This window comes from Parasteatoda tepidariorum, chromosome 10 (genome assembly GCF_982258835.1).
Source record: "Parasteatoda tepidariorum strain Cologne lab strain chromosome 10, Ptep-v5.0, whole genome shotgun sequence".
Lineage (NCBI taxonomy): Eukaryota > Metazoa > Arthropoda > Arachnida > Araneae > Theridiidae > Parasteatoda > Parasteatoda tepidariorum.
The window spans coordinates 94,710,738-94,737,487 of NC_141764.1; the positions used below are offsets into that span (position 1 = coordinate 94,710,738).

Consider the following 26,750-nt stretch of genomic DNA (forward strand, 5'->3'; position numbering starts at 1 on the left):
ATTTCCTACATTAAGGCATGTAAGATGCGTTAATGCGTACTTAACATACCTAACTCCGTAAATTTTAAAATTGTAAAACTTTTCTTCAACCTGGATCTAAGTTTATTAGTCTGTTCCGAAAGATGTGTGGAATTTTTCAATTAAGGTACGCTATTCCCTTCTATCTGAATTCGATATAGAAAAGTTCTAAGGGGTGCTGAGGCAACAGGGGATTTGAGAAATTGATTCACCACCTCCACAAATGCATTTTTCTCACTGTCGCATTCTTCTTTTTAACAGTTCGGGATTGTGTTTCGCCTCTTCGGAAATTTGCATAATTTGGTCTTTCTTTTACGAGATATTCGCCACAACCGCAATAATTTATGCAACGATGAAGAGAATGAAGTTATTTGCAGAGACATATTTGCCATTTTCTACCCCCCACATTTTCTGTCTTTTTTTTTAATTACTCTTCTTTCTCTGTGCATAGAAGTTTTCTACTTTTTTAATCTATATGGTAATTGGCGACAAGGCGCACAAAATATATCGGCGAGAGAAGTTTTTCGATCTTATTTGTGCCCCTTTTCCCGAAAAATAATTCATTTTCCGTTTCTAATTTTAATTAAATTCATTTTTTCAATCTTTTGTTAGCTCTTTTTTTCTTCTCTTTTCATTTCAAGTGTGCACTGCCAATGGCAAAATCAAGTTAAACGAAGCGCTTAATATAGCTTCCGGAGTTCTTGGCGCGTTTGGCGAAATTTTTTTTAATCAAACTGATGCGAAAATTTTTATATTAAACAGCATTTGTGAATTAATATATTGAAATGGATATCCACACCCGAAATATTAAATTTTATTATTAAAATAAATTCTAAACGCTGTTATTTATAAAATACTTCTTAATACTTTAAAGTGTTTAGAGGAATTTTCAAACAAAATTTTTGCTTTTTTTTAAACATGTATGTTATGACCTGTTTCATTCTGAGAAATTTGTCACTAAGTTTAAGAAAATAATTAAAAAACTTCCTAAGTTACTGCAATAATACTGAAGCCCTTTCACCGGAAACAAAAACAGCGCACTCATTTTCTAAATTGGACTCGTCAGCAAACTCAGGTATTTTGTTTAAAATGTATTACTCGAAGTTTGTCTTTAAATCCGTTTTTCTCAATTCACACTTTTTTCCCTTTGCCGTGCAAAATCTTTACTCAACTTCAAGTAAATCTATTAAATTAAAGCTTGATAATTAGTTTGAATATAGTTGCTTAAATTTAATATATATATATATATATATAATCGTAAATTTAATTTTAGATAATTTATAGTCAGTCGAAAAAGTCGCAACACGTTGATGATTTCGCGATGAAATAAAAACCATATAGACCCCAGTCTTTCTTCATATCTGCGTTAAATAAATTAGATGGAACTCAGTGGTCTTTAAATTAAAAATATTATTTATTTCAAAAACAAACTTTCTTTAAATACAATTACATGAATTATAGATCTTTTTCACTCAACATGTATATTTGATAATAAAAAAATAAAAAAAAACTCAATGAAGATTGTGTCGGATAATTATTTTAAATGTAGTTTTATGATGATAGTTGTATTCTTTCTAGCACTATATCTGAGATAAAAAAATCTAAATCAAATAGAATAATTATTAATAAAAAGAGACAAGGCAATCCCAAATATTTATAAAAGGTTTAAAAAACGCAATTAATTAAAATACATTTTATGATTTAATTATCATTGAAAAAAAGGAAATTTGTCTTGTAAATTCCTTTTATATCCTGATATTTATTTTAATGCATCTTGTTTTAGTGTTTGCACTAACAATGGTGGCAAGTACTTTATGCCAAAGCTGTGTAATGAAGCACCATACGTTTAACTGAACCGATGTTCTTTTACACTGCTTGGTGTTAAGTAACTTGCCTATTCAAGATCGTTAAAATTTTTAAATTGCAGCAAGATGGGAGTTTTTTTAAAGTATTTTTTAAAGTATTAGTTTGAAGATGTGAGAAACTTGTTCTACATGAATAAGATACTAAATACTATAAAAGTTTTAATAATTCTACTCATAAAGATTCCCATTTAACGATATCGTATCTAATAAATAAGGGTGACCTTTCACGCAAATATGAAGAACACGCCTGCTGAAATACTTTAAAAAAATATGAATCTTTTCTGCTACAATACTTAAAAATCCGCTTCTATATTTAAATGTAAATAAAGTTTTCATTGTCTTCCAAATTTATAAAAGTTTGTACCTTAGTTCATTAGTTTGAAGATGTGAGAAACTTGTTCTACATGAATAAGATACTAAATACTATAAAAGTTTTAATAATTCTACTCATAAAGATTCCCATTTAACGATATCGTATCTAATAAATAAGGGTGACCTTTCACGCAAATATGAAGAACACGCCTGCTGAAATACTTTAAAAAAATATGAATCTTTTCTGCTACAATACTTAAAAATCCGCTTCTATATTCAAATGTAAATAAAGTTTTCATTGTCTTTCAAATTTATAAAAGTTTGTACCTTAGTTCATTAGTTTGAAGATGTGAGAAACTTGTTCTACATGAATAAGATACTAAATACTATAAAAGTTTTAATAATTATACTCATAAAGACTCCCATTTAACGATATCGTATCTAATAAATAAGGGTGACCTTTCGCGCAAATATGAAGAACACGCCTGCTGAAATACTTTAAAAAAATATGAATCTTTTCTGCTACAGTACTTAAAAATCCGCTTCTATATTTAAATGTAAATAAAGTTTTCATTGTCTTTCAAATTTATAAGGGTTTGTACCTTAGTTCATTAGTATGAAGATGTAAGAAACTTGTTCTACATGAATAAGATTTTGTTAAATATTTGAAGATCCATGTTCGTTTTTATTAATTACCATTCAAGCTCTTTTCTTGTAATATTTTCCTAAGCTATCGTGTGTAAAACCTACGCCATATGCCCGGGGTCTTCACTTTAAAAAAAAGTAATTTACTCTATTAATTAATATATTAAAACCGTTCATTAAAGAAAGAGTCATAAAAAGTTGGTCTTCATTAAATAGAAGGAGAGTTTAGATAGTTTTTTTTTCTTCGTTATATCTTCTTTCTGTTATTTAATTAAATCTCTCGATTGCAGGTTTAGATGTAATTAATTTTATCTTAAAACGTTCTTTTAAAATATCTCAATTTCACGCTGTTAAATTCAGGAAGGGTAAAAGCGTAGGCATTAAAAAATAACTTTGGCTTCCGTCGTACTGTTAAAGCTGTTAATTAACGAAAAAGTTCGTCTGCTCGACAAAAATGAGGGGAAAAAAGAATTCTTAAACTTGTAATGCTTTAGGGAATCTTTAGAATTTATCTGTGCATTCGAAAATCATGTAAATTCGAAGTTTCTTTTAACGAAAGAAGTGGAAGCATGATCTTTAAATTGTTCGAAAAAAGTTGTACATTGGCAAAGAGTAGCAGTATATTATATTTTTTTAAACTGCACAATTTGTGTAACTATGTATTAGGACTACTATATATTCTCTGCAAAGTTTAAAGCGGGTTTTATTTTTTAAGTTCAAAATTATAAAGTTTAATATGCAAAGTAACTGCGAAAACTTTATATTTATAAACTGTAGCATTTGAGTCTTCGGAATTAAAAACAGTACCCAAATAAAAATCGTAATTCTCCTTAACCATAATTTTTATATTTCCTACCTAAGTCTCAGTTTGAGAATTTTAAAAAACATTTTTTGTCCTTAAAGGGCTAAAATAAATATTACACGATGTGTGCACAAATATATAACTTTGTGAAAATCAACTTTATAAAATAATGCTATTTAGATATAAATTATTCTTAAACTAAGATGACTTTAAGTGATAGACATAAGACATACCTAAATTCTTTTAGCGCATGGAGAAATAAATTCTGGTAAGATTACAAAACTGCATGTGGTAATGACATTTCTGGCAATAAAAAAAAGGCAAAAAATAGCATAGATGTAGTAACTAAATCAGAATATATGTTACTTATAAACCAGGGGTTTCCAACTTACATGAGGTTTGCCAGTCAAATGGCAGGCCGCATATTTATCAAAATTTTATATAGGACTATTTTATGTTTGAAGTAACATTAAATGTTACAGTCAGATTTTTATCAAGTTGTACAAAACAAAAGCATTGAATTACGAATAATAATAAATATTTTCTTGAATGAATATTTTCTTGGATGCAAAATCTGAGAAATAAATTTTTTTGAACCGTTGGTATGTTGCATTTCACAGTTTTTTTTTTTTTTAACGGAAGAAAAGTATTTTAAACCCGTTTAGAGTTTTTACTAAAATTGTCAGCAAAAAAGGACAACTAATATATTTAAGTTCGCGGGCCCCAAAAAAAGGCTTCGCTGGCCGGATGCGGCCCGCGGGCCTCCACTTGAAAACTACTGTTATAAATCATACATTTGGTAATTTTTCCGTCCTTCATATTGTAATGGTTTACTGGAAATTTTGGGTTTCAAAATTATATTTCTTATTATTAAACATTTAGTAAAAAAAAAAAGAGTAAATTTAATCGAATAAATGGTTTACATTCCATGTTGTCTAAGGTATCATGATAAAATTACTAGATTTTGCTGCATTTAATAAATTTTATTAGGTATTTTAACGCTATATTTTATCGATAATTTAGCCAAATCATAACCACATCGCTTTGGAATTATTATCGAGCTTTTTGTTGTTCCCATAAAGGTATAAATATGGTAAATTTAAGCACATTCTGGCAGTTTTAACCATACTTTTTCTCAGTATGAAACTACATACATAGCTGAACTCTAGCCCCCTACTCTTCTTCCTGGCAAAAAAATTTCTTACTATGTGTGCATCTTTACTTTAACTTAAAGAAGAGAAAAAATCTTTACTTTGAATTTGAACTTCGACTAGATCTATGTCTCATGATTATGACATAGGTAATTGTGTGAATAAAGTTTTCAAAAACTTCAAACTAAAAGCTCCTGACACTTAAAGGTTAAGTTTTGAAGTATCGGATTACTAGCTGTTAGCAAATATTTTTAATTTTCCGATGTTTTCGACTCTTTAAAGGGAATAACGTATTTTTTATCTCTTACATTCTTAAAGATTTATAATTATAGTTAAAATTGTCTTAATGTGTTGATTTTGTGTCTACATTTTCACCTTTGACTTTGTGATTTTGACGCCACTTTATTCCATCAACTATAATATAATAATAGAAATACAATCTTAATTTAAAAATTCGGCATGATGGGGTGATAAAATAACCAATTTTTTTGAAATCTAAAATACAAATATTCCGTAAAAAATTTGGCTAAATTCTTAGATTAAGATAAAAAATCAAATCTAGCATTAAAATCAGAGCAAATATAATCCTTCTACTGATTGTTAAGCAATACTTAAGATGTTCCATTTTTTTAAAGCATCGAGATTTACTAAAGAAAATAATATCACATACGTTGATGTATATTTGATATAATTAATATAGCTATTTCCATATATTTCAAAATTGCAATACTTTTCTTCAACCTAGATCTAAGTATATTAGTTTGTACATAGCTATGTGGAAAAGATTAGTGTAATTTTTCACAAATTTTTTACAGCATGGAAAAATAAATATATCTTCAGCAGATAGTTGAGGAATATTTTGAATGTTTTGGCTTTTAAAGTATCGAAATTTACTACATAATATGTAATATACGTTAATATCTCTTTAGAATAGCTATTTCTATATATTTTAAAATAGTAATACTTTTCTTTTAAATAGTAAGAATTTTCTTTCTGAAATTAGAGTAAAATAACCGGAAGCTGTCTGTCAATCAAATTAACTATAAACTTTATGGTTAAGAACATTTTTTATACGGTTTGGAAACCGTTTATAACTAGTACTTTTGAAAAATCGTGAATATGAAATACTGTTTTTTAACGATTTACGATTTCTGTGGGTGCTGCGCTATTTTTGCGTGAACAATAGTTTCGTTTTCTCAATAGTTCAGGACAACCGATTGAAGTGTGGAGGACACTGGATGAAAGAAATAATGTAGTATCGAGGCTGAGATTCGAACCTCGGTTGAGCCGGTCATAAGATTGACAGAATTAACCTCTCAACTACAGTATGTGCTCAACTGCAAGGAATAAAATGGCTTTATAAGAATAATAGAATTCAGGTTGTTTAACCATATAAGGAAAAAACAATCAATAAACGTTTTTTTCTCTAACTCTTAACAGTTGAAATATAATATTTTTATGGCTATTCGGTTGACTTGGTTAAATACGGTAAAATAACAGTTAAATAAATGGCTATTTAGCCATTTTTAACGAGAACTTTCCAACAGTGCAGCCTAGATCTAAATATATAAGCCTGTTCATAGCTACGTCCGAAAGATGTGTTAAATTTTTCTCACTCTTTTTACAATATAGAAAAAATAATTAATTCTTCAACTGACAATTAAGGAATATTTTTAATGTTATAGCTTTTAAAAGTTTGAAATTTATAACATGAAAGCACGTAACATTCATTAATATCTATTGAATAGGGATATTTCTATATATTTTAAAATTGTGCTACTTTTCTTTAGCCTGTAGGTCTAAATATAGTAGTCGATTTATACCTACGTTCAAAATATGAGTGGAATTTTTTACACCACAGAAAAAAAAATTTTCAGCTGATAGTTAAGGAAAATAATAATGTTTTAGTTCTTAAAACATCGATATTTCCCACATAAAAACATCTAACATGTCCATTAATCACTTTAATTATATACTACGGTGCTCAAATAGAGTGATTAAATACTGTAGTAATCATTCTAATTAAATACCGTAACTATATTACGGTATGTTATTAATATTTCATTTTTACAATGAAATTTACCATAATTACATCATTTTTACTGTAAAATTAATCATTTTTACTGTAAAATTAATCATTTTTACTGTAAAATATGCAGTATATTTTACAGTAAAAATGAATTTTACGCATGATGTGTCCAAAATTTCGGTATTTTGTACCGTAATTTGATCAGTAATTTTTTACAGTGTAGTTTAAGAAAATATATATGGTGCTTCAGTCTTTAAAACATCGAGATTTCCTACATTAAGGCATGTAAGATGCGTTAATGCGTACTTAACATACCTAACTCCGTAAATTTTAAAATTGTAAAACTTTTCTTCAACCTGGATCTAAGTTTATTAGTCTGTTCCGAAAGATGTGTGGAATTTTTCAATTAAGGTACGCTATTCCCTTCTATCTGAATTCGATATAGAAAAGTTCTAAGGGGTGCTGAGGCAACAGGGGATTTGAGAAATTGATTCACCACCTCCACAAATGCATTTTTCTCACTGTCGCATTCTTCTTTTTAACAGTTCGGGATTGTGTTTCGCCTCTTCGGAAATTTGCATAATTTGGTCTTTCTTTTACGAGATATTCGCCACAACCGCAATAATTTATGCAACGATGAAGAGAATGAAGTTATTTGCAGAGACATATTTGCCATTTTCTACCCCCCACATTTTCTGTCTTTTTTTTTAATTACTCTTCTTTCTCTGTGCATAGAAGTTTTCTACTTTTTTAATCTATATGGTAATTGGCGACAAGGCGCACAAAATATATCGGCGAGAGAAGTTTTTCGATCTTATTTGTGCCCCTTTTCCCGAAAAATAATTCATTTTCCGTTTCTAATTTTAATTAAATTCATTTTTTCAATCTTTTGTTAGCTCTTTTTTTCTTCTCTTTTCATTTCAAGTGTGCACTGCCAATGGCAAAATCAAGTTAAACGAAGCGCTTAATATAGCTTCCGGAGTTCTTGGCGCGTTTGGCGAAATTTTTTTTAATCAAACTGATGCGAAAATTTTTATATTAAACAGCATTTGTGAATTAATATATTGAAATGGATATCCACACCCGAAATATTAAATTTTATTATTAAAATAAATTCTAAACGCTGTTATTTATAAAATACTTCTTAATACTTTAAAGTGTTTAGAGGAATTTTCAAACAAAATTTTTGCTTTTTTTTAAACATGTATGTTATGACCTGTTTCATTCTGAGAAATTTGTCACTAAGTTTAAGAAAATAATTAAAAAACTTCCTAAGTTACTGCAATAATACTGAAGCCCTTTCACCGGAAACAAAAACAGCGCACTCATTTTCTAAATTGGACTCGTCAGCAAACTCAGGTATTTTGTTTAAAATGTATTACTCGAAGTTTGTCTTTAAATCCGTTTTTCTCAATTCACACTTTTTTCCCTTTGCCGTGCAAAATCTTTACTCAACTTCAAGTAAATCTATTAAATTAAAGCTTGATAATTAGTTTGAATATAGTTGCTTAAATTTAATATATATATATATATATATAATCGTAAATTTAATTTTAGATAATTTATAGTCAGTCGAAAAAGTCGCAACACGTTGATGATTTCGCGATGAAATAAAAACCATATAGACCCCAGTCTTTCTTCATATCTGCGTTAAATAAATTAGATGGAACTCAGTGGTCTTTAAATTAAAAATATTATTTATTTCAAAAACAAACTTTCTTTAAATACAATTACATGAATTATAGATCTTTTTCACTCAACATGTATATTTGATAATAAAAAAATAAAAAAAAACTCAATGAAGATTGTGTCGGATAATTATTTTAAATGTAGTTTTATGATGATAGTTGTATTCTTTCTAGCACTATATCTGAGATAAAAAAATCTAAATCAAATAGAATAATTATTAATAAAAAGAGACAAGGCAATCCCAAATATTTATAAAAGGTTTAAAAAACGCAATTAATTAAAATACATTTTATGATTTAATTATCATTGAAAAAAAGGAAATTTGTCTTGTAAATTCCTTTTATATCCTGATATTTATTTTAATGCATCTTGTTTTAGTGTTTGCACTAACAATGGTGGCAAGTACTTTATGCCAAAGCTGTGTAATGAAGCACCATACGTTTAACTGAACCGATGTTCTTTTACACTGCTTGGTGTTAAGTAACTTGCCTATTCAAGATCGTTAAAATTTTTAAATTGCAGCAAGACAAGACGCACATAAGAGTCAGTAACGTTTTTTTACAATACAATATAAAGTAAGAATCATTAATTTAGACTGCATGTGTACACTAACTCTTAAAAAAATTTATAAACATCCTCGTAGCACAGAGAGAATCTTAAGACGAACTCGAACTAGGCTTAGCAGACCGGAAGCGAACAGAAATTATACATAATAAAATCAGTTAATTCAGTTTTCTTAAAAATTAAAACATAATTATTCGTATTACACAAGTAAAAAATGTACATACATGTTAAGCGGCCGGTTTTTGTTTCTGTTGATGAATATCAGCGTTGAAAATTACAACAAACTTTTTCCAGCTTATTTTAGATTGTAAAAGTCGTGATATTCTACTTGGCGATTCTTAATATTCGAAGCTCGCCAAGTACAGATCTTGGTGTTTTGTTAAGTGAAAATATTTCTCACATGATGTAAAAGGGTGAAAGTTTGGTGTAAAATTAGAGGTGTTTAGATTTAAATTATAATAAATATGATGAAGAGTACATGCGTTTTTAAATTATAACTTATGTGAGAACTCGATTTGGTGTCAACTCCGAATAAAGTTTTCCATCACACAATTGGTTATTCAATATCTTCTTTAGAGAGATATTATACCGCAGTTTTTACAGTGTAGTCTGACATAAAAATTTATTAAAAAAGTTTTTCAAAATTAATATATATTATTATGTATTGTATACATTATATATTTACTAAAATAGAAACTAACAAAAAATAACATTGACAAAATTCAATAGTTGGAAAAGATTTGAAAAAAATCAGAAAAATAAGCTGAAGTTTATTGTTCAGTTCCCAAAAAAAATGGGAAATTTTTTACAACATCTTGCGTTATCTACATCTCTATTTTAACGCGTCTTGTTTTTGTTTATAAAAAATTATTAATGTCTTTTATTAATGTAAATAATATAATATATGTAAATAGTGTAATATATGTAAATAATGTAATAATTTAATATATTAATGTACGGTAAAGTATTACTATAAAGGCTCTTTTGTCACTCTGTAAAAAAAATTCTGAATCAAATTCCGGCAAAATGTACCAGCACACAGGGTACTTGTACTTTTCACAGAAAAATACATTTTTACCAGTGCATATTACAAAACAAAAAAACTAATGCATGTAACCTAAATACTTTTTACTGCAATAATTAGCTTAAAATCTCTGAATAATTTTGAATTAAATAAATATTACTGCAAAAATTACTGTATATCATTTACAGTAAAAATGAATTTTACAAATAATGCACACAAAGTACCGGTCCTATATACAGTAATTTGATTCGGAATTTTCTAAAGTGCACAGACTGCACAGTAAATAACGTTTTTTTTTTAGCGAATTTGTTATTTTTTTAATTTCTCTTAGATCGCTATAGTTAATGGTTATGTTAACTTGACGGTTGTGTCAGATTTAGTCTTTTTTATATATCAGAGCCTTCTATTCTAATTCTAAATAAGACCTAAAAGGTCAATATGAAGAAAAGTCACAGTTTTGCGAAAATGAAAAGCGTATGTGATCTGATTTTTCAATATTTAAAAATTGCTCCATCGCTGCATTATCTGGGCAAGTAAAGATTTACAAAAATTGAGAATCATTCCTTAATTTTGATTATTAGGCTGAAAAAATCTTGCAAAGTGGGCGATTTTTTTTAAAAAAGCTTAATAATTTCAAAATAAAAATATTTAATCGTTCTGAAGTTTATTTTATTCTGTATGGCAAGATGGTACATATCTATATAGTTCTGGTAGCAGAAATGTTCCAGTACCCCAGCGGATGCTGCAGATTATTACAGAAACTGCAGATTATTTTTCCTCAAAATATTTTAATTTTTAAAAAGCAAACAAGCTGATGGGAGGAATTTGCCGAAATTCCTTTAAACATCTCTAAACTTATTTCTAATTAGACTGAGATACCTGTAAGTGACTTAGTGTGGGGTATCTCGATCCTGATTGGTTGTTGAAACGTGGCGTTTGTTTACGTTAGCAACTGTTCTTGCCACTGTATTTCAAATAAGGCAAGTCCTTCAAGCATCAATTTTCATAAATGATTCATTCATTTACACTAAGATTCTTTTGAAAAGATTCTTTAGCAAAGATTTTCATTCATTTAGCAAAGATTTTTCATTTAGCAAAGATTTTCATACATTTCTTACTTAACACAAAGACTGACATGAAGTCATCTAGAACAACCATGGTCATCCAAGGTTGCTAACAGTTGCGATATCCAAGGTTGAACGACACTTGGTTAAAGTTAAGCCTTTTCTATTGACCAAATCAGGGCATTTTTCTTGTATTTATCTCTAAGTTTTAAAAATTAATCACAATATTTATTTAAAAATGTACTTAAAAAAGAAAAGAAAAACGTAAAATTTACGGTTTCAAACCGGTGGCTGGTTTAGTTGTGAAAAATCATATAACTCACGAAGTAAATACGAAACCTCTCTGATTTCTTATCATACAAGAACAAGTTTTTTTTTCATAAAAATTATGAAGAAAATCAATATCAAACTGGTTTTTTATCGTGACAAGTTCGATGTTATTCAATGTTAAAAACCATAAAGTAATTGCTAGAAAGCATAGTGCAAACATAGAAAAGAATCGTAAAATGATTCTAGAAAAAGTAAAGTCTTATTACAGAACACAAAATTTCATAGAAAAACTAGAATTTCAACTGACAATTTTAATCCATTTGGACTGTAAAAAATGGAGAAGGACAGCTTTTTTCATCAAAACAGTTTTTAAAACGTAATTACGTAAATTAATTACGGTATTTCTTACAGTATATTAGGTGGCCATATTTGTTTGTTACCTTATGAAATACACAAAACTTTTTTATATGATTAGAAACATGCATAAGTCTTTTTCAATTATATGCTTGAATAATAAATAAAATTTTAAGAAAAATTAAAAAAATGTGTAAAAGAACCAATGAATCAATAAATGAAACAAACATTTTTTTTAAAAGATAGTTTATTCTTCATTCTTCTCCCGTAGCAGAGAGAAACAGTCCAAATAATACGGAGCAGTATTAGTCACTGATATGAAAGAACACTTTGAATCACGAACAAATATTTAAAATATGTAACTAACAAAATATGTAAAACAACTGAATGACGTAAGAAGTTATTTGCATCCGAAGGTTTCATATGACTTAAACTATCACAATTTTCTTTAGCTTTAGCAGCCATTAAAAATTTTTTTTTTTTTCACAAAAAGTCCTAAGAAGATCTACACCTTGTTTCAGCTCTAAATGTCAGTGGTACGATTACAATCGGTATTACAAGTCGTAGTTATATTCATTTTGAACCCGGATAATAAGCTTCATTTAGATCAACCTATTTGTGTCATTTAAAAATGAGATGGCGCCGAGAAAAAATATTCCAAAAAATGATAATAATCCCCCCAAAACATTGATAGATCAGGGAAAGAAACTTATGGAATTAATGTATGCCTACTGTTTAAAATTGTAGTTTTGTTTTGCATTTATTTTTACTTTCGCTCAATGTCCAAACTATGTAAGAATTTAAGAATTACTTAAAATGTATCGGGAATATTTTTTATAGTTCACAAATAATAAAAAAATTGTTGTTTTGAATATTTGCAGTTTATTTATGAACTATGGATTTTGTGTTATAATGTAACGGTATCAGCATTTGAAATATTATTACAAATCATTTTTATTTATTGTTTAAAATTAAATATATAGAAAGGATTCATAATTTGTTATATTACTTATTTGTTTTCTTAAAATTTAAAATATTTAATTTTTCAATTTGGTTCGAAAGGTTACGTGTGATTTGAAAAAAAAATATCCATGCTCACTTTAACAAAAATTATATTCCTCTCGTCATTTCATAATAATTTTCAGCAACACAAAATTTGCTACGATGAAACATTTATTTCTTACTTAACATTTATCAAGATGATAAAGGAAATTTACCGAAACTAAAAAACTTGGGTAGTAAAACACAAAAATATCATTTTCATAATTTCGACAAGTGCAAAACCTTTCTAACACTTGTTATAAGTAGATGATGGTCAAAAAATTGACATAGCTTTTAACTATAATCCAAAGTTTTGGATTGACTCGCTCTTAAAACAAATTTGTGTGAAGTAAAAAAAAAAAAAAAAAAAAAAAAAAAAAACTAAAATTAGGCAAATTTTTTTCGAGGTATAAAATTAGTTTTGCTACACTTGGAAATTGATTTCTTGATTCAACCGATTTGTAATGTGTTTATTGAATGATTTCATGGTGGGGGGACAATTAGAAATTGTAATTTTATACAGGTTTTTTTTTAATGAAAATAAATATAACTAGTTTTATGGTATTTTAGGTATAGATGCATGTGCTCTAATAGTCTATATCCTTTCCTTTTTTTATTTCTTTTGACAAATAATGACTGTATTTTATTAAAACTATATTCTATTAAGTAATGATCTTGAATTTCATTACGGCTTTTCTTAGGGTTAATAAAAAAATCTATTGCTTTGTGGAACATTTTAGTTTCATACTGTAATTAATAAAAGGGAGATTGAACAGTAGAACTTAATGACATAAGACGAACCGCTCACTGAGGGAGCGAGCAGGAAGCGAGAGGGACACACGAGGAGCATTCCTACACGTTTGCGGAAGTGATGCGCACCTGCTCATACAAACGAAACGAATGGGGAATCGCCTCTCGTAAGCATCTTGACCTCACTCGCTCCCTCAGTGTAAGGTGCATCTAAGATCCTAATACCAATGAAACCACGTATTTGTAATAAGAGAAGTAAAACAGTGCTATAAATGTGTAATACACTAAGTCTAAAAAAAAAGAAAAGAATACCACGAATACTTAAAAGTAATGACTTTCATTCAATAACGATTTCATAATAAAATAAAATAAAAATTTTGCCAGTGAGCTTATTTTTAACGCATGTAATTGCATAAATAGGAATTCATTTCAAATTATTTTATTTTATAATGTTTCGAGTTTGGTGTGAGTTTTCTGAAACACGCTGTATAATTGAAGAAACTCAAGCTCATGGTCGTACCACTGATGCGGTCAAAATATTGCTAAATTTCTAGTTTCCTTTTCGGCATATTCGTGCTGTACATTTGTCTCGTAGTGCTCCTGCTTTCAGTTACTATTTTCATTTAATTCTACCTATTTTTGCTCTATACATTTTAATTACATCGCGTCCTCCCTAAACGAAAACGCTCTATTGTTTAATTCACTCTATTGTTTCTTTTTCTAAGAAATTGTTTAATTATTTATAATCTAACTTAGCTTAGTATCAAATTGCATCAATGTTTTAGTATTTAATGCTACAAACTATACTTAATTTTTACACAAATAATTAGAACTGTTTAAAGTAAAATTCGATTTATCTATATATTAGTACAAATTTTAATTTAAAATGATGTAAAATGTGTTTTTAATTAACAGTTTATAATTTTATAGCTATAACTGAGACATTATAGTCTTTTGAATGAACCATGTTTAAGTGAACTAAAATATTTAAAATATTTTGCTTTTAAGTCACCTAAATACCACGAAAAATAGCCGTTTAAAGCCACGTAGCAAAGGAGTTTATTTCAAAACTTTTGATGACATTTGAAGTCTTTGACAATTTAGAAATTTTCAATTTTTTTAAAGTTCATAAAGTTAAGATAAATAATTACAAAATATCTTTGGCGCATATGGTTTATGAAATATTTTTCAGAAATAAACTATGCTTTTATATTCAGTTAAATTACTGAATTTTCAAAGTTAATCATAAAGATTTGATACCATTTTCATTAAGTTTTTATTGATTTCTGATGTTTCAATTTTATTTATCAAATCACCTAAAATATACACGCTTCTACTATGTACAACTTACTTTCTAGAGATAAACTTTAGAAATGAATTTGTTACAGTTTTCAAAATTTTTGAAAATTTGTTTTTTAATTATATTTCACTATAACAATATGCATTATTTTTAAAAAAAATAACTTACTTATGTGTTACTTTTTTTCACTTAATTGCAAGCATATTTTTGTAGTTGAATGTAAGTAAAAGTAAGTTTTAATCTCATAAAGAATTACTGTATAATTTAAAGTGCATTTTTTGCTGTAATTTAGTCAGATTTGGAAAAATAACAGCCATTTCTTTAGTTAGTCTTAAAAAACTAGTTCACTAACATAAAGATTAGGTACAGTTTGAAGGAATCGGTTGAAAATTTATGCATTTATTAAAAAAAAACTTGAAGTTTTTCTCAAAACATAAAATTGGTAAAACTATGCTTCAAGTACATAGCAGCTAAATAAACATTTCCACAAAAACTTTATACAAGTTAGCTGCTTTAAAATAGATTCATTCATATCAACTATTTAACTGCTATGCAATATAAGTTATTGTACAAAATATTGAATAAATAAGTTTAAAAGCATTTTATAAAGTTATAGATCAATACATACATAATAATTTAAATCTAAAATTTACAATATAAAAGATCTATTAAATAGGACATATACATTATTGCTTTTACCTAAAAATGAAAGATTCATTTCTAAAACCGCATCAAGAATATACAAAATGACTGACTTATTTATTTATTTCAACCAAGCGTGCATTTCCTGTTGAAGTATTTCCTGTTGATCCTGTTATCCTGCTGAAGTTTTTATGAAAATAAAAATAAGTAATGAAATTTTTAGCTTTAACAATAAGGGCTATTACAAAATTATTTTTATTTTTGGTAACCTTTTGTATGCGACTTAAAAGAGCCTCCAGAAATGCCGAAAAAGTAAATAAATAAATAAAATAAAACACTAACAAAATAATCTGAACTATTTAATGGTCTGACTTTTATTTAAAATATATATTAGGCTATCCTTAATTAAACTGACTGTTTTCACAAGTTTATTACAAGTGAACAGATAAAATTTTTCGATTTAAAAAAAATCTGGCAGTAAATTCTCGTGTTAAACAAAGAAATCTCGATGATAAAATTTTCACCCTAAGTTCAAAAGGCTTTTAACAAATGGTGTTGATCGTATCCTCTAGTTTTGTTCCGTTTCGTTTTTTGATGCACAGAAAATTCGTTCTCCAATTACAGTATGCAATTTGAACTGATGGTGGTTATATCAAAAATATTGCTCCGTAATTTTCATTGATTGAGAGATTTTGAAAAATTGATCGATAACTTTCATACTCTTTTCTTTGATTTACAAATATACTACTTGTAGCTCCATCAGTTAAAATTTTTTTAAACTTAAAATGGAAATTAGTGAGAGAAAAATCATGCCCTTTCACAAGAATTTCCTGCAAGATTTTTTTAACCTTCAACGTTTTCTTGCTCTCTATTTTTAAAAACAGTTTTAATTTATGGTACTTAACATTATTTTATTTTATATAATGTACCTTTATATACTCATAAATAATAAAGATATATTAAATGACATCAACTAGTGCTATCAAGGTATATTATTGATACAGGTGATAGTGATATAGATCTTTGAAATATTTCATATTGTTTCAGCCATTTTGTATTTCGCAATGCCCCATTATTATTGCTGTATTAAGATACAAAATAAATTATACTTCAAAGTTTCCTCTATGAGAGTTTATGTACAAAAATAGCACATGCTAAATATTCAAAGAAACATTTATATTAAAGTATTGAAAAAGTTAAAAACTGCAACGCAATATCAGATATAATAAATACTATGAGTTAATTTGTTTAAAAAAATGAATGATGAAAATACACAACACGATTAACATGCGGAGCACAAAAATAACATGCGTTGTAAGAGAATTTTTGATTTCAATATCATACACACAATATAAATTATCCTTACAGTCACTTAATACGTCACATAGTAGGTGCAAAACCTTTATATTAGGTTTTTACTTATTGCTTTTTAGCTAACAACACCTTAACATTAAATTATTGCTTGAGTTACACCTTAGGCAAACAATCTTTGTTACAATCAATCCTAAAAATATCGGAAAATGGCAACATATATTGTAATGCATATTTTCCTTAAATATGTCATAGATGAATTACACGTCATTCCGAGTCATATATCAGATGAATGCCAATTTTTACATTATATATCATACATCAATCAAATATCTAATATTTTTATTTGTTATGAATCTTTCACGTGCCATAATATGTTGATGTAAACATTGTTAAATAGTTCAATACATTTGAAGCAATACAATTAAGTAAACTAAAAGTCCCATATTATGTCACTTTTATTTTTTCATAAATATTTTAGGAGTAAAATATATTATAATAAAAAACAGGATATTTTGTTCCAAAAACATAGAGAGTATTTCAAATTTTACTAGCATGTATACAAGGTATCCCAGGATTATTGGAAAAAACTTTAAGGGGAGGTAGGGAACAACGCAAGTATTCCGATTTGCATAACAACTCATAGTCGGAAACGTCTTCGTTTGCTGCTGGTGGTGTTCCCAAGAGCATTGCAGAAAACAACCCTGCATTGCCACCTTCGTTTGAGTTGCCATCGCCCTCTGCGGAGTAAGTAACGTTTTACAAACTACGAGCAGCCAGATATGCGCATGATGTACAGATTGACCAAGGGAAATACGCGAGCAGCAGAAACATTGTATTGCGAAAGGTGACAAGAGGCCATCACACTCTCTTGATTTGAGCAACATGGAATTCTTTTTTCGAGTTGCGCTGAAAAGTGCTGCGTACGCAACACTTGTGTATTCCGAAATGGTTGCGAGAATCGTCTGTGCTGCTAGGGATATCCAACAAAATCGAGGGATATTTGAGCGAGTCCGCCAATCCGTGGTCCGATGGTGTAACGCATGCATATCAATGATGGAAAATTTAACATCTTTTGCGACATTTTCTCATATGATCTACCACATTATATGTAATATATTTGACCAATAAATATTTCAGATGGTCTCAATCTTGTGTCTCTTTGTCTCTCGTACCTGCCCTACTACTTTCCCATGGCGACCTTGGGTGCTATTCGATTCTGAATCCTTGTTACGCCTTAAAGTTTACCCCAATAATCCCGGAATACTCAGTATATACAAAATTAATCAGATATTTCCAGAACCTGTTAATAAACGGAATACCTTATGCTTTAGTTCTTATTTAAGAAATTTATGAAAAACATTCCTTACGTAAAACAATTTACGGTACCAAATACAATATTACTTTATTCTAATATTATATTTAATACTGCAATATTATATTAATCACTTTGAAATACTATTTCATATTGTAATATAAATTAGAATGAACTATCGCAATGATAAAAACGTATTTACAATAATTTCACCTACATTATAAATTTATTTATTACTTACGGCAAAAATGGTTAAAAGTATTCTTATAAAATTGCCTTTATTCGAAGTTTCGAGGATTGATTGTAAGCTAAGCATCACCTCTTTTCTATACTACTCACTCTCATATTTATTTCACCAACTTACACATTATTGCTATGAACATAATTATTGCTCTATTTATTATTATTATTATTACTCACCACTCTATCTGGCAAAAAAAACAAGTTTCATCACAGACACAAGGAATCTGAGCAACAGACTTTTACAGTTTCAATATTTTTGTACAGACAAAAACGATTTTATTATGTACAGTTGATTAGAGAAAAGTTGATTGACTAGAAATGATTGCAACTCTCAAAACTTCAGTATAATTTCCCTACATTTCTTCAATTTCGATATGTAGTAACAAAGAATCATAATTTAGTTTATTATTTGCAGGAAACACTTATTTTTTTCCAATTGTTCTAATTTAAATTATATATAAATATATTTAATTAGATCTTCCAAGTCTTCATTTAAACTAAAATCTAAATGCACAAGGACTTGTTTTAATTTTTAAAACGAATATTTAATTCTTACTTGATGTTGATTGTTTTTTCAAATTGCTATTACGCTTACCATGAAATAGATGAGTAAACACAAGAAACAGAGTTTTTTTTAATGTAAAACTATGTAAATAATTAAAAAAAATAATTAATTGTGTTTTTTTTTTTAAAACACAATGTATTATTTTACCCATTTTCCATAACATATCTATTATTTATATTCAAAACCACATAGTATATTTTTATAACATTATTTATTAGCTAATGAATACGAATATGAAAAAAATAAAAAGTATAGTTATAAGAAATATGGAAAATTTCTAGGAGAAAATAATTATGTCTTAATTTTTCACAACAGAAACTATGTATATAGTTTTGTTTTTATTTTTCTAAAATGTATTTTTTTCCCAATTTTCCTCTTCGATTTTAATTAAATCATACCTAATATTCATATTCAAAATCATATAATATATTTTTTAAGAAAAAACCTCATTTGCTAGCTAAGCGAAATGAATGTGAAAAAAAAATCACTTTTTTATTTGTTTCATACTTTAATCATTATTTCATAAAAATAACAAATGTTAGTTTAAATTAACGTTTAATTTCAACAACACATAAAATAATTAAAATATTTAAAAAAAATAAATGGCAACAACTATTGTTATTTTTTTTAAAAATTTAACAACAATATGATTTATATCTTATGCATTAATCTGTTAAATCATAAAGTATATTTTTAAAACCTAATTAGCTGATCGATGTGAAAATGAAAGGAAAAGAACATATTTTAATGTTTAATTAAACATATTTTAATTTAATTTTTCAAAATATTAATCATACTTTGAAAAATTTTATAAATATAAGTTTCTAATCAATCTTTATATAAAACTATATAACACACAAAATAGAATGCTTGGAATGTACTTAGAATTAGCAATTATAGTAATAATTACATTGAAATATGATCACACTCACGACTCTTAACAAAATCTAATGGACAATCATTTGCTATTTGACTTTCATTAACTGCGTTAAAATATTGTTAAATCCAATTAATATGTGAAAAAGGTATCCCGTTAGTTATTTATTCGCCAAACCAATTTTTAATGGAAAGTGTAATAAATTAAGTGCCAAACTGTGTCAAAGCCTTTTGTGTTTACGGCAACAGAGAAAACAAAAACAAAAAGAGAGACTAAAGCATGCCATATCGATTGGCGCATTGTCTTCGATATGATGGATCGGTTTCATGTTTATAAATCAACCACGGCGATCACGATGCGCATTTGTCATAGTTTGTCAAAAGCTTCCGATGTTTACCGGATTGTCAAAAGCTGATAATGCGCACGCAATAGCGAAAATTCTTTAACTTTGATACATTTTATGTATTAGTGTTTTATGGTTATCATAGATTTTAAAACAAAATATCGGGCAGTATAAAACAATAAGTCGCAGGTTTCTCTTAAATATAAATACTCTTCTGTAAAATTGGAAAAATTTCTTCATGACAAACAAGATTTTTTTTGAAGTAAATGAGTAATTTGTATAAATTATTCAAATTAATATGTTTTTATAATTATAAAGTGATCAGAAAAATAATACCATAATTATCAAAAATAAATTTTAAAATAATTTGAGAGAGACTGAAAATTTGCGTGTTTGGAACAGAAATATACAAGCAACAAAAACTTTTTAAGGCAAAATATATCACGCATTTAACTTACTGCACAAACTTAACAAAGGTATACTTTTCTTAAATTATAGTAATACTTTTGAGGTATAAATGATAAACATTGAATATGACTAGATATTTTAAACGCATTTAGCCGAAAGCGTTAAACGTGTATGTAAATAAATAAAACTACATGCTATAAAGTAAATAATAAAATCAATGAAAAAAATCTAAACATATCTTTGAGATATACATAAAACTCATATTCTTAACATTTAAGTCATATATGCTATAACAAATCAATGTAAACAAACATAAATTAGGTTCATAAAATACTCGTTTGTCTTGCAATATTAATTAGTTAATTCAATTTTTAAAATAAAGGCCAAAAATATATGAAGGTAATTAAACTTATGAAAATATAAGTAAAAGTCTATAAACTTTATTACTTTCAAGAAATAGTTTTAATAAATTATTTTAATCATGGACACAAATTTCCTTAAATTTGTTTAAATAAACATTCTATTCATATATATTTTTTATTTTATTGAATGTTACTATAATCAAACTATTCGCATGAAATTAGTTATTGCTGATTAACGTTTTGCAATCGGTCTTTAACTTACCGGTTTAAATTTCTCAAGAGTTTCTGTTTATAGAGAGAGTAGTTATAAACAATAAAAAATAAAATTATCCTCATTATGGCTGTTGCACTATAGATAAATGATTGATTTTATACTTTCATTAACATGTGATAGACTAATTAAGTACTAAGGAATATATCTGTACACCATACCATTCATCGGCAATCGACGATTCATTTTGTTACAAAACATAGAAAGAAGTCTGTATCTGAAAGCACAACTACATTCTATTCGTTACTCGAATTTGTGGGAAGGTCAAAAAAGAAAAAGAATATAGATACGCAACGCTAATGGAACTTTATCACTTGCACTGCAGCTACTGATACTTGAAGTATGTATCTTATGCGGGACTACCTTCAAGTGCACCGGTATCAAGCCTTGATATCATGGACTACAGCGTCTCCGTGGGCGTATCTGGAACTTCAGATTCATCATCTCCTTCAACATCGTCATCCGCCACTTCAACCAAACCCTCCATACGATAACAGGAGGATTCGAAATGTTTATTGAGGTAAGATTTGAGAGCAAACGACTTGTTGCACTTGTGGCACCGATAGTGCTTGAAAGAAGAGTGCGTCTGCATGTGCGCACGCAAGTTAGATCTGTCCGCGAAGGCCTTACCACAGTGGGCACATCCAAAAGGTTTTTCACCAGTATGTGACCGCATATGCCCCTGCAATAGCCAAGGCCTAGAGAATGCTTTCCCACATACGTTGCACTTATGGCTCAGCGAGTGAGTGAGCACATGCATGGATAATGCAGGCATGCTGACGTACACTTTGCCGCAAGTTGGGCACTTCTTGGCTAATTGCGAGTCCGGGCTTCTGTGCGTCTGCTTATGTCTAGAAAGATTGGAAGATGTAGCGTACTGTTTGCCACATTCGGAGCACGTATAGCGAGATCTGTCTCTTCTGGGAGCAGCAGGGTCTTTTCTCCTGCGTGCCCTCCCGTCACCTATAACTAGGAAGGAAGTAGCTTCACCTCTACCTCCGGAACAGGAAGAATTGGAAACATGGGAGCCACAGCCTGTACTGTTGTTGGACTCGTCGGAAGAACTAGTGGAAGATTCGCCACCAGAAGCATTGCTCTGTTTTTTGAAGGAATCCGAAGAGCAGCTACCTTCTTGATCTTCTTCGTCATCTTCGTCGAAGGCAATCCAGGGTGTGTCAGTCTTCGGGTGATGATGATGAAAGTGATGATGGTTACAGGTATCGACAACTGCTGTTGTATCTGGAGCTGGGTCTGTTATGTAACCATCTGTTGTGTGTACGTCGTAAATGTATCCTGTAAAGAAAAATATATATATTTTATCATCGTTTCGAAAAAAAATTGTAGAAAGTAAAGCGATACCCACTATTATTGAGATATTATATTGCAGAAAGCCAAAATAATAATTAAAAAATACATAACACTGAGATAGTTGAATGCAAAATAAGAGTCAAAACCGTCTAATCCATTGATAATAGAGCAACCAACGATAACTTTAAAAAATAGAATAAACACAAGATTAGATGTATTTTTTTTATTTCCGTACTTTCTATTCATTTTGACTAAAATAAACAGTTTTCTTAAATTTTCAGAAATTCTTTAATGCGACACTATAGGATTTTGCAAATATATATCACCTTAAATCACCAGCTTTTCAAAAACATAGGAAATATTCTTTTATATATGTCTAAGACTTTTGCACAATTATTTCAAAACTGGGTTATAATCTTTTGCTAAAATATTTTATACTTTGGTGTTAATAAAATAGCGTTATTATCAATATTTGGAGTAAAATGCTTTGCTTAAATAAAATATGGAATTATTCTTATTTATCTGTTTAATTTTTGAGTCTCGGTAATTTTTAAAACATAATTATAAGCATAATTATTTGTCCCAGTCTTAAACTATTAAAATTTAAATACTGCTTATTATGTATTTTAAAATTTATTTTTTAGAATTACAAACATTACAATACAACAAAAGGAACTGCTAGATAATTTTTTTGCTTTATTAAAACTTATTTCCAGTTAAAAAATACAAAACTATACATATTTTTTACTGCATTTTTTATATTATTAATTACTTTATTCTGTTTCTAAAGAAATTTCTCAAAGTAAAGCGAAACATTTATACTATCCGAAATGAAAGAAATTAAATATTAATATGCAAAAGGTTGAACAAAAAAATTGATTAATGTATCATCTTCGAGAAAAAGTGTGCGACTTATTGGGTATTGCTGTTCGAATAGAGTGGGGGGAAAAAAGAATAGCATGTATTCTTGGAAAAAATCATTAACTTTTCTACCCGAAGAATCGATTTCCTCCAATCTTTCCACTTCTATTTTTTTTCTACAATCAGATTAATTTCTTTATTTCGATTTCACTTCGTTGGTGGGGCAAGGTAAAGGAAAGAGAAACTAAGCAAAAATTAAGCAGAGCCAGCTCGTTTACTCATCGGCACCGTTTCCTCCGTCATCATTTTCTTTTTTCGCCAAGTAAACCCGCCAATACTTTTTTTTTTTTTTTTTTTGCAAACGATTTTCCGTTCTTCATTTTTCTCAAAAACGAAGAAGTAAGAAGTGTTATCATTTTAAAAAATCTCCGTTTATTAGATTGCAAGGAGTCTTCAATTGAAAATCGTTATGAATGTCATTAGTGGAGAGAAAAATTGGATTTTTTTTTTCTACTCCACCCAACTTCTAAGCCTGTTGATGCAGAATCTAGAAACTGTTGCCATTTCCAGAAGTTGATATTTCATTTTTTTTTATCGTCTGCACCATTCTTGTGAGAATGATTCGCCTTATTGCATTCTATTCTTAAAATATTCTGTATAATTTTTTCCCTCTAAATTTCTAAGTATTCTTTTTTTTTTTTTTTTTTGATCGTTTGTCTTTTATCTTTCATTTTTCATGAACATTCCTTTCTCGAACAATTTTTTTTCCCTAGCCCTACTTAATCACATCTGCTGACGATTTTCATTTGCGACGCTAGCAGTTTAACGAGCATCAGGAAGAGAAGAAAAAGATTTTTAAAAAAAATTGCAAAAAAGTATATTCTTTTCTTTTTTGAATACAAATAGAAAACAATACAATCTCTCGCGTTCTCTCTCTCTTATTTCTGTCGCACATGTTCAAAAAGAATATAAAAAAAGGGGTAAAAAAATATTGACAGAATGGATGCAAAACCCAGTTAAAGTCGAATGTTTTCATTGGGCTCGTGCAAATATTTGGAAAGTGGTTGGCTGTCTTTTATATGAGAAGAGGTGTAAAAACAGAAGGAAATGAATGGATGAAATGGCATTCCAAATTTACGAGCGCCGAATAAATAAAGAAAAAAAATAATTTTCAAGTGGAAATAAAGCCAATTTTTATAAGAAGACGTCGTGTTTTCCCATCTTACGCTTTTATTATTTTTATTTTTTTAATACTGGGCTCCAAGCTCTCCATTTATTAAAATAGAACACTATTTTCCAAGAGATTGCAAAAACTTAAAAAAAAAGAAGAAAGAAAGATTTTTGCCGGAAACATTTAAAAAAAAAGACTTAAAAAAATTAAATAGTTGTTTTAGAATAAATGAAAATAGTAAATTGTATCAAAATAATGAAAGACGGAAATTTTAAACATATTTTTCATTTTTATTTGATGCAGTTATCAGCAAGTAGAAAATTTGCTAACATTAAAAACAAATTGATTTTTTAAGCATTGATCGTTAAATAAAACAAAATAATTATCATTATGCTGGGAAACTGGAGCAATTTGCTGTTTTTCAACATTGTTGGAATATACATTTTGGCTCAATGAAAATTCTCCAACTCCAACCAAGCTCCAAGATTCAAATTTCTAGCTAAACCAACGGTTCTCAGTGGTTTAATTATTTCTCTATAATTTAGATAAGATAAGTATCTGATCCTAAAGGTTTGCAAAACCCGGGTGTTCGGGACTCTGCATAAACTTAGTTACCAGACCGGTTCCTGGTTCAAAGTCATATTTTGATTTATTTACAGGTCATATATAATAACATTTATGCAATTCAATGTGGAAAATGTATAATTTTCTATTTAAGAAAACCATTTTACAAAATGAGGCTTCAAGAAAATTTTTATTGCACTCCTATATAAATAAAAAACTGCTTTATTTTTAGATTTTTTAAAACTTAATTATAAAAAGCATCCAAATTAAATATTTTGCAGTTTTAAATTTTATAACTATCGTTGAACAGTCGACCCAATTTCGGGTTTACAACTACTAACATTCAACTCCATAGCCTTGTAATTTTGAACCCAATCCAGAAGACAAGGGAACTCCTGTATCAAGTATTGGGAGAATTTCGACTTCATGGAGGAATTTCTGATGAAACTAACCCACATTTACATTACACGGAGAGAAAAACTACAAAACCACATACTGTTTGCCTGACGGAAAGAGGACTTTAACTCAGGGTCCATTCACCCTTGACGATATTTTAAGTCAGCACTGAGGCCGGTGCGAGCTGGGTGCGGAATTCGTACCGACAAGCCATCAGTGGGTTTTGAATCCGGTTCACCTCATTGGAAGGCGTAAGCTCTATCACATGATATCCAGTACCAGATGGAATTTTAACTATCACTGGATATCTGGTTAAATTACCCGGGTTAGGGTTCCTAGTACAGATTCTTGATACTGAGAACCGCGGTATCAGGTAGGAAAATTATTTGTTGACCGAGTGAGCTGAGTACTGGATAATTGCCGCTTACCTGATACATCCCTAGTTTAGTTGTCGATTTTTTCGCGTTTTAAGAAAACAGGATAATACTGCCCCAAACGGATTTAAAGGATATTATATTCAGGTGGCTTTGAAACGTAAAAATATTAAAACGGATTCATAAATTTTCAGATATTTTATTTATTTTTCGTTAATATTAAAACTAGTTTGATTTCAATTTACTTTAAAGAAAAAAACACGTGTTCAAACATATTGGATTCCAAGCACGTTAACGACTTCAACTCTCCAGAATTGAAGGGGTTGAGGTAATATAAAGATAAGCCACATTTTATTCAGAGTCGACGGTTTTAATTCTAACTGCTTATTAGTATTATTTCTAGATAAGTACTTTACATATTTCATGCGTATCCTATTAACAAAGCAAGATAAACATTTAAAATATCGCATTGTGGCTTATCGTTTTATTGTCACAAGTTTTTGAGATTAAAATTTTCATTGATTTTAAATTGCTTCGATTGAGATGGATGTAATTTAAATGATGAAAATAAATTATAATATTTAACTAGCGAGGATTTAAGTATGTAATATATAGAGTTAATATCACTATTATATTTGTATTTTTGTGTATATCTTACTCAGTGAATAAACAGATATTTTATCCACAAAGTTCAATAAAGTTAAAAAAAGAAAAATCACCATATAACACTGAAATTTTTTTTATTGCTTTACTTGGTTAGAAAACCAATATCGGGTCACAATACTATAATTTAGAAAAAAAAATTCTATCGAGTTTCAGGTAGTTTTTACTCTGTTTCAAAACCAAAACGAAAAAACGTTT

At 28.5% G+C, this 26,750-nt stretch overlaps 1 protein-coding gene across 1 annotated transcript in view; it reads right to left on the reverse strand.

Moving 5' to 3' along the window:
- Nucleotides 1-20,337: 20,337 nt before the first annotated feature.
- Nucleotides 20,338-26,750, reverse strand: part of LOC107456893 (uncharacterized) — a 95,996-nt gene continuing 89,583 nt past the window's right edge. Inside the window, exon 2 of the mRNA XM_016074868.4 lies at nt 20,338-22,508. Coding sequence (XP_015930354.1) covers nt 21,616-22,508 — 893 coding nt within the window. The 3' untranslated portion in view covers nt 20,338-21,615. The remainder of the gene's footprint in view (nt 22,509-26,750) is intronic.